Genomic DNA, 10,141 nt, shown 5'->3' with positions numbered 1-10,141 from the left:
ATTCTGGTGTTTTGAAGAGGTTTACAGGAGTGATATCTGTCATATCACATTTACTACAACTTCAATGAGTACAAGACATGTTTTGTTTTATGAGCCTTTTATTAAAAAAAACCAAAAAACAATCTTCCAACAGCTGACTCTAAAAGCAAAACTGGTTATCCGTCTCCAATGTTCTATAGACCATGTTGTGTTTGTTAATACTGTACAAAGGCTTTCTTGTCATAATAAAAAATAATGTAAATATAAATTCTTATGGGGGAAAAGTGTGTGTTCTTGATTGGTCAAAATTGGGAGAAAATATTGTTTTTTTTATTTCTAATTCAGCCGCTGTCGGGTGGAAACCTTGTATATCCAATACTTTCACTTAAAAATAATTGTCAAATAGCATCGATTGTACCACGTATTTTTGCGACGAAGAAAATCAGCGAAGTGAAATCTGGAGATATGAGGTTCCTGTCCCAACGGCAACACAATGTAAACCCAGTGTTGGCTTGGAAACATTTAAACATTTAAAATTTACAATTTACATTCCAGGCAGTTTCATGGATGTGTGCACTACTAGGGCAGTGGTTTTCAACCCTTTTCACGGACCATGTGATGAGATTTAGCCTCTCGGACTAAAGGCGTAGAATATTTCGTTATCGTCGTTGCATAAGACCATTCCATTCGTGCTGTAGGCTATCGTCGGAGGGATAACGGGCAAACGTGAACATATATTAAACAATTATTCTACATTCTCTAAATTGTGTACTTGTAAATGAAGTAATGCAGATGTTTAACAATAATTTAACTCTTGAGAGCGTAAAATGAAACGTTTCAAGATCTACAAAGGTCCATTTTTGGTTACCAACTCTCCATTTAGCTGGGGGACCACCTTGGGAACCCCCTCAAGGACCACCGGTGGTCCCCCGGACCACTGGTTGAGAACCGCTGCACTAGTGAGAACCACGTTGACGCTTAGTGTGAACCTCTCAATAGTCATCTATCTTGTACTCGTAGTTGTAATCCAAGATGGAGTCTGTGAATCCGCCGGGGGTCGACGACTGCCCCTCGCCGATGACCCACGAGTCGTACCAGGACGTGGTGGTCTGCGGCGTGGTGGGCACCGCCGTGGTGGTGGTGGGGGGCAGCGTGGTCGTCGTGGACTGTAGCATCAGCCGCTGCCGCTGCCTCAGTCGCTGCAGGCGGGCCACCTTGAGCCGCCGCAGACGCTCGCGGCGCACCAGAGGGTCCGCGGCGGCGGCCTGCCCCCCCCCGCCCCCGCCGCTCAGCGGCACGCGCCGGTTGACCACGTTGGACTGGCGCGCTCTGCCGTGGTTGTCGAAGCCCACCAGGCGGATGGGCTTGTTGCCGTGCAGGGCCATGATCTGTGGGCAGAGTGGTTATTGAGAGGAGGAGGGCCTAGGTATGGAACGCTGGTCTGTGGGCAGAGTGGTTATTGAGAGGAGGAGGGCCTAGGTATGGAACGCTGGTCTGTGGGCAGAGTGGTTATTGAGAGGAGGAGGGCCTATAGGTATGGAACGCTGGTCTGTGGGCAGAGTGGTTATTGAGAGGAGGAGGGCCTAGGTATGGAACGCTGGTCTGTGGGCAGAGTGGTTATTGAGAGGAGGAGGGCCTATAGGTATGGAACGCTGGTCTGTGGGCAGAGTGGTTATTGAGAGGAGGAGGGCCTAGGTATGGAACGCTGGTCTGTGGGCAGAGTGGTTATTGAGAGGAGGAGGGCCTAGGTATGGAACGCTGGTCTGTGGGCAGAGTGGTTATTGAGAGGAGGAGGGCCTATAGGTATGGAACGCTGGTCTGTGGGCAGAGTGGTTATTGAGAGGAGGGCCTAGGTATGGAACGCTGGTCTGTGGGCAGAGTGGTTATTGAGAGGAGGAGGGCCTAGGTCAGTGATACTCAACCTCAGGCCCGCGGGCCACATCAGGCCCGCGGGACCATTATGACTGGCCCACCAATGAAAATCTAAAAAAAAGAAGAAAAAAAAAATCTGGAAAATGAAATAAAAATAAATAAATCTGAATGAAGTTATCTTTAATTACATTATTATAAGTAATACTATTAGAGTTGTACTATTACTCGAACGAAAATAAAAGCTTGGGGGGGGGGGGGGGGGGAGATGCAATGCAAATGAAAGACATATACTGTGTATCCCTGACATAATTTTATAGCTAAACGGACAGAATTCTATTTTATTTGAATGATGAAACCCAGCTGCCATTAATAGTTGGAAATGGAAATTGTGGAAATTGCAGAAATGGAAATTGCGGAAATTGCGGAAATGGTGGAAATGGAAATTGCGGAAATGGAAATTGCGGAAATGTTAATTGCGGAAATGGTGGAAATGGAAATTGCGGAAATTGCGAAAATGGAAATTGCGGAAATTGGGAAATGGTAATTGCGGAAATTGCTCTTCACTTATAGCTATCTATTTTCAGGTAGATTGTTTTATTTTACTCAGTCAGCCATATCACTACTCATTTTTTTTCATGAAAAAGGTCATAGCTGGGTAATCTATTTTCAGGCAAATTGTGTTTATTGTATTTTATTTTACTCAGCCATAACAATTTATTTTCTGTTAACCAACTTGCTGGCTGGCAGGCAGGCAGACAGCTACTCATAGACAGGCAGACAGACAGACAGCTACTCATGGAGAATTGGACAGGCAGGCAGTCAGACAGCTACTCATAGACAGGCAGACAGACAGCTACTCATGGAGAATTGGACAGGCAGGCAGACAGCTACTCATGGACAATTGGACAGGCAGGAAGGCAGACAGCTACTCATAGACAGACAGACAGCTACTCATGGACAATTGGACAGGCAGGAAGGCAGACAGCTACTCATAGACAGACAGACAGCTACTCATAGACAATTGGGCAGGCAGGCAGACAGCTACTCATAGACAGACAGACAGCTACTCATGGACAATTGGACAGGCAGGAAGGCAGACAGCTACTCATAGACAGGCAGACAGACAGCTACTCATGGACAATTAGGCAGGCAGGCAGACAGCTACTCATAGACAGGCAGACAGACAGCTACTCATGGACAATTAGGCAGGCAGGCAGACAGCTACTCAGACAGGCAGACAGACAGCTACTCATGGACAATTGGACAGGCAGGCAGGCAGACAGACAGCTACTCATAGACAGGCAGGCAGACAGCTACTCATAGACAGACAGACAGCTACTCATGGACAATTGGACAGGCAGGAAGGCAGACAGCTACTCATAGACAATTGGGCAGGCAGGCAGACAGCTACTCATAGACAGACAGACAGCTACTCATGGACAATTGGACAGGCAGGAAGGCAGACAGCTACTCATAGACAGGCAGACAGACAGCTACTCATGGACAATTAGGCAGGCAGGCAGACAGCTACTCATAGACAGGCAGACAGACAGCTACTCATGGACAATTAGGCAGGCAGGCAGACAGCTACTCAGACAGGCAGACAGACAGCTACTCATGGACAATTGGACAGGCAGGCAGGCAGACAGACAGACAGCTACTCATAGACAGGCAGGCAGACAGCTACTCATAGACAGGCAGACAGTAAGACAGCTACTCATTGACAGTTAAAAGTCCATAGACCTGGCTGCCACTGTTTACAGTGCTCTAAACAAACATTAAACAAACATTAAACACATCATGGCGTAATTGCGAAAGCCAGATGTTGGAGGGGCTAGCACCCCTCAAGAATTGAGCCATATATTGACCATTGACCATGATACCGATATGATACTGACCATGATATTGGCCATGACACTGGCCATGTTACTGACCATGATTCTGGCATGATACTAACCATGATACTGATATGATACTGGCATGATAATGACCATGATACAGATTACTGACCATCATACTGGCATGCCGTTTATGCCAGGTTTCACTACATCTGACTCCCTATAGATTAGGGAGTAGGCAGTATAGTAGTGAAGGAGTGTGGAACAGACTCACTGCTTTGATGCGGTCCCAGTTGGACTTGGCCAGGTTGAAGCTGCAGGCCGTTGCTCCTGGCTCGTAGCCCACCACACACAGCTTGGTCATGGGGGAGAAGCCCTCCGCTCGGACCGTCACCTTGTACTCCCCAGGGTTCAGCAGGCGCCAGTAGTCCCCGGTTTGAGCTAGAGATAGCATAGAAGAAGGAACAGAGGGGGCTTTGTTTGTACTGGTTTGGCCGAGCATTTGAGAAAGCACATGCTTAAGCTGCACTGCTTGTAAAGTTCAATTTAAATTTAAATTGTGGAACTCTCTCCCGATGGAGAAGGCTTTCGACCCAAATGTTTGCACGCTGCTGCAAGGGATAGAGGGGGGGGGGGGGGGGGGGAATAATGGCCGATATATCAGCACAACCAATAGGTTGGGCTCTAATATAATATAACCGGCATTCATTATTTTACATCTATTTATTTTATCTATTTTATACACCTCTTTTGGGTCAGCATTTACATTAAGTTGGTACTAGACCTACTTTGGGGGGGGGGGGGGCAATGACATTTTTCAAGCAGGCAGACAGACAGACAGACAGACAGACAGACAGACAGACAGACAGACAGACAGACACACACACACACACACACACACACACACACACACACACACACACACACACAGAGGTTTCTGCAATTGATAGATGAGGATAACTAACTTGTGGTGACGTCATGGTTGACGCCCTCTACAGAGACGGTGGCGTTTACGATGGCGTTTCCATCCTGGTCCTTCACTATGCCCCGGATGCCACGATGTACCTGTGGGACACACAAGGAACACAGTGGTTACAATAACATCTGTCTACAGCAGGTCACTTACCAGTGGTTACAATAACATCTGTCTACAGCAGGTCAGTGACCAGTGGTTACAATAACATCTGTCTACAGCAGGTCAGCTACCAGTGGTTACAATAACATCTGTCTACAGCAGGTCACTTACCAGTGGTTACAATAACATCTGTCTACAGCAGGTCAGCTACCAGTGGTTACAATAACATCTGTCTACAGTAGGTCAGCTACCAGTGGTTATAGACATCTGTCTACAGCAGGTCAGTTACCAGTGGTTACAATAACATCTGTCTACAGCAGGTCAGTTACCAGTGGTTACAATAACATCTGTCTACAGTAGGTCAGCTACCAGTGGTTACAATAACATCTGTCTACAGCAGGTCAGCTACCAGTGGTTACAATAACATCTGTCTACAGCAGGTCAGTGACCAGTGAATACAATAACATCTGTCTACAGCAGGTCAGTTACCAGTGGTTACAATAACATCTGTCTACAGCAGGTCAGTGACCAGTGGTTACAATAACATCTGTCTACAGCAGGTCACTTACCAGTGGTTACAATAACATCTGTCTACAGCAGGTCAGTTACCAGTGGTTACAATAACATCTGTCTACAGCAGGTCACTTACCAGTGGTTACAATAACATCTGTCTACAGTAGGTCAGCTACCAGTGGTTACAATAACATCTGTCTACAGTAGGTCAGCTACCAGTGGTTACAATAACATCTGTCTACAGCAGGTCAGCTACCAGTGGTTACAATAACATCTGTCTACAGCAGGTCAGTTACCAGTGGTTACAATAACATCTGTCTACAGCAGGTCAGTTACCAGTGGTTACAATAACATCTGTCTACAGTAGGTCAGCTACCAGTGGTTACAATAACATCTGTCTACAGCAGGTCAGCTACCAGTGGTTACAATAACATCTGTCTACAGCAGGTCAGTGACCAGTGAATACAATAACATCTGTCTACAGCAGGTCAGTTACCAGTGGTTACAATAACATCTGTCTACAGCAGGTCAGTGACCAGTGGTTACAATAACATCTGTCTACAGCAGGTCACTTACCAGTGGTTACAATAACATCTGTCTACAGCAGGTCAGTTACCAGTGGTTACAATAACATCTGTCTACAGCAGGTCACTTACCAGTGGTTACAATAACATCTGTCTACAGTAGGTCAGCTACCAGTGGTTACAATAACATCTGTCTACAGTAGGTCAGCTACCAGTGGTTACAATAACATCTGTCTACAGCAGGTCACTTACCAGTGGTGGAAACTAAAGTAAAAGTACTCTTGATGTATTTGTACTTGAGTATGTTTTGTTTACTTCTACTCTACTACATCTCATAAGCAAATATTGTACTTTTACTCCACTGTCCACTATTATTTGAAAACTTTAGTTACTTTGTAGATATTGATTATTATTACAAAACATACATTAACCCAGTGATACTCAACCTCAGGCCCGCGGGCCACATCAGGCCCGCGGGACCATTATGACTGGCCCACCAATGAAAATCTAAAAAAAAGAAGAAAAAAAAATCTGGAAAATGAAATAAAAATAAATAAATCTGAATGAAGTTATCTTTAATTACATTATTATAAGTAATACTATTAGAGCTGTACTATTACTCGAACGAAAATAAAAGCTTGGGGGGGGGGGGGGGGGGGGGGGGGGGGGGATGCAATGCAAATGAAAGACATATACTGTGTATCCCTATTCCCTGACATAATTTTATAGCTAAACGGACAGAATTCTATTTTATTTGAATGATGAAACCCAGCTGCCATTAATAGTTGGAAATGGAAATGGAAATTGCGGAAATTGCGGAAATGGAAATTGCAGAAATTGCGGAAATTGTAATTGCGGAAATGGTGGAAATGGAAATTGCGGAAATGGAAATTGCGGAAATTGCGGAAATGGTAATTGCGGAAATGGAAATTGCGGAAATGGAAATTGAGGAAATGGAAATTGCGGAAATGGAAATTGCGGAAATGGTAATTGCGGAAATTGCGGAAATTGCTCTTCACTTATAGCTATCTATTTTCAGGTAGATTGTTTTATTTTACTCAGTCAGCCATATCACTACTCATTTTTTTCATGAAAAAGGTCATAGCTGGGTAATCTATTTTCAGGCAAATTGTGTTTATTGTATTTTATTTTACTCAGCCATAACCATTTATTTTCTGTTAACCAACTTGCTGGCTGGCAGGCAGGCAGACAGCTACTCATAGACAGGCAGACAGACAGACAGCTACTCATGGAGAATTGGACAGGCAGGCAGTCAGACAGCTACTCATAGACAGGCAGACAGACAGCTACTCATGGAGAATTGGACAGGCAGGCAGACAGCTACTCATGGACAATTGGACAGGCAGGAAGGCAGACAGCTACTCATAGACAGACAGACAGCTACTCATGGACAATTGGACAGGCAGGAAAGCAGACAGCTACTCATAGACAGACAGACAGCTACTCATAGACAATTGGGCAGGCAGGCAGACAGCTACTCATAGACAGACAGACAGCTACTCATGGACAATTGGACAGGCAGGAAGGCAGACAGCTACTCATAGACAGGCAGACAGACAGCTACTCATGGACAATTAGGCAGGCAGGCAGACAGCTACTCATAGACAGGCAGACAGACAGCTACTCATGGACAATTAGGCAGGCAGGCAGACAGCTACTCAGACAGGCAGACAGACAGCTACTCATGGACAATTGGACAGGCAGGCAGGCAGACAGACAGCTACTCATAGACAGGCAGGCAGACAGCTACTCATAGACAGGCAGACAGTAAGACAGCTACTCATTGACAGACAGACAAATAACTACTCATGGACAGACAGACAGACAGGCAGGCAGGCAGGCAAAGAGCTACTCATGTTATGTTATTATGTTATTATAACAGCTACTCATGTTATGTGCAATAATTTGTGCAGTTATGGAAACAGCTCTTTGTGTTTATGCAAGAAAATGTAACACATTTATTTATTTACATATTGTGTGCATGCACATTGTACTTTATACATTTTGCGAAAATAAAGCAATTGAAAGAGAGAAGTTATCAAGTATCATTAATGTCGTAATTTTATCTACTGGCCCCTTGCCATTTTTGTAATGTGGCCCACAGGTAAATCTATTTGAGTATCCCTGCTCTACTACATCTCATAAGCAAATATTGTACTTTTACTCCACTGTCCACTATTATTTGAAAACTTTAGTTACTTTGTAGATATTGATTATTATTACAAAACATACATTAACCACTTCAGCCCTATATACTGTACATTTTGATCATTTGAGCTCACAATGTGTCGCAATGGTTTTACTTATAGTGTAACCTGTCAAATAGGGAGTGGCACAGGACACAGACATATATGTGGGGTTATTGTTTTCCCAGGAAGTTGGTGTTCTGTATTTTCTTTTTATATGCAAAAGTCAACCCCAATGTCACACAGTTTGGTGAATATGGCATGCAAGCCTGTATGCAATAAAAATACAATTGAATTACATCCCGCAAACAGTTGGGGCAGCAGGTTAAAGGGACACTTCACCCTTTTTGCAAAAAAAATATGTTAATGACGTTTAGAAGCTTTGGAACACTTTCCTGGGGGTCTTTATGTGTGTAATATGTGGTTTTAGATATTTTAGATTGTAGCAGTGAGCCTGTTGTCTCTGATGTCATGGACACTGGGCTCACTTCCTTCCTGGACTACATGTCTCAGTAAGACAGCTCACCCCCCTATCCACAAGGAGGAGCAGTGCACCAACGAATTATGGGAATTGTAGTCCAGGAAGGTAGTGAGACCAGTGTCCATGACAACAGGCTCACTGCTACAATCTAAAATATCTAAAACCACATATTACACACATAAATACCCCCAGGAAAGTGTTCTAAAGCTTCTAAACGTCATTAACATAAGTTAGAGTCCCTTTAAGTGTCCCTTTAAGCACCTTAGATGTTGCATGTGTACATGTTCAGAGCTATTCAGAGGCACCGTGTGCCGTGCTCACCACCAGGGGGGCAAAAGACCTTAGGCTCTTAGTCTTTCGCTACTCTGTACTCTTCCTTGCAATGTAACACTTATTTTAACAAAACATTTGACTTACTGCACTTTGAACCAGCTACTGTGAAGGTTTAATTGGGCATACAGCTCATTGGTGACCCACCTGTTCTATGAAGGTCAGCATGGCCTCTCTGTTCTTGACCCATTCATAAGATAATTCACTCTGATGGGGAAACTTATCGCAGCCCAGGAACACAGACAGCTCAAAACAGTTTGTGTGCAGGTAGCTGAAATCATTCATACCTGTTGAGACAGACAGACAGACAGACAGACAGACAGACAGACAGACAGACAGACAGACAGACAGACAGACAGACTAGTTAGACAGATTGGGACATCCTAGCTTACAGGTTTACATTAGTAACATTACATTATTACTTTTAGCATTTTTGTTAGTTTGAGAGGGAAAGTACATGTATTAATGAACAGGGCATCCAATGCGTGTGTGTGTGTGTGTGTGTGTGTGTGTGTGTGTGTGTGTGTGTGTGTGTGTGTGTGTGTGTGTGTGTGATGTCATGCGACATGCAGATATAGCCTGACAATTGTAAACAGCTCTATATAATCAGGCGTCTTTCCAGACTCACTGAAAATGGCTGTGGCCCCCGACTCAAGAAATACAACCTTGATCTCTGCGCTTTGTTGCTGAGCTATTTCTAATCTAGACAGCACTATAGAATTGCTTTTTATGTAGTCATAGCACTTTATAGAAGTATGTGTATAGTATAGTTTATTCATATAGTTTCATTATATAGATACATTCCACTGTTATGTTCTTAGCTTACGCATGTTTCATGATAACTACGTTTTATGTATGTGATGTATATTGCCATGCTTATTGTAAATCGCTCTGGATAAGCTAAAAGCTAAATGTTAAGCTAAATGCCTAAATTGTAAATTGTAATCTGCCCTTTCTGGTCACGGTCTTAGAAAAGAATATCTTCAATTGGATTTGTACATACTGTACAGAACAATAAGCTGCATAACAAATGGTTTCATGGAACCCCTTTTGGTGTTTTAGGCATTATGTTATACTTTAGCTATTGAAAAATAGCAGATCTACAAGCTCATAGAGCGGCACCGAGTGGCGCGCTATGACATTCGACGTAGGTCTGCTATTTTAGAAAAATCGTGAAAATGTGCAGTCGGGGGTCGGCGGCCAATTTCATAAAATGTTTGGGGTCCTTGACATGAAATATTGAGAACCACTGACATAGAAACATTTTTCAGAAAGAAATAAAAATACATTTTAAAAAGATTTTTTTTTTTTAATTTCGACGT

General features: G+C 43.8%; 1 protein-coding gene across 1 annotated transcript in view; it reads right to left on the bottom strand.

The window, feature by feature from the left end:
* Positions 1-80: 80 nt before the first annotated feature.
* Positions 81-10,141, bottom strand: part of aebp1b (AE binding protein 1b) — a 42,580-nt gene continuing 32,519 nt past the window's right edge. Inside the window, 4 exon segments of the mRNA XM_080765001.1 lie at positions 81-1,367; positions 3,964-4,130; positions 4,655-4,754; positions 8,967-9,106. Of these exon segments, the coding sequence (XP_080621127.1) occupies positions 972-1,367; positions 3,964-4,130; positions 4,655-4,754; positions 8,967-9,106 (803 nt within the window). The 3' untranslated portion in view covers positions 81-971.

The sequence above is a fragment of the Protomyctophum bolini genome (genome assembly GCF_963924005.1).
Source record: "Protomyctophum bolini genome assembly, chromosome: 6".
In the NCBI taxonomy this organism is placed as follows: Eukaryota; Metazoa; Chordata; class Actinopteri; order Myctophiformes; family Myctophidae; genus Protomyctophum; species Protomyctophum bolini.
This window is presented reverse-complemented; position numbering and strand designations above follow the sequence as displayed.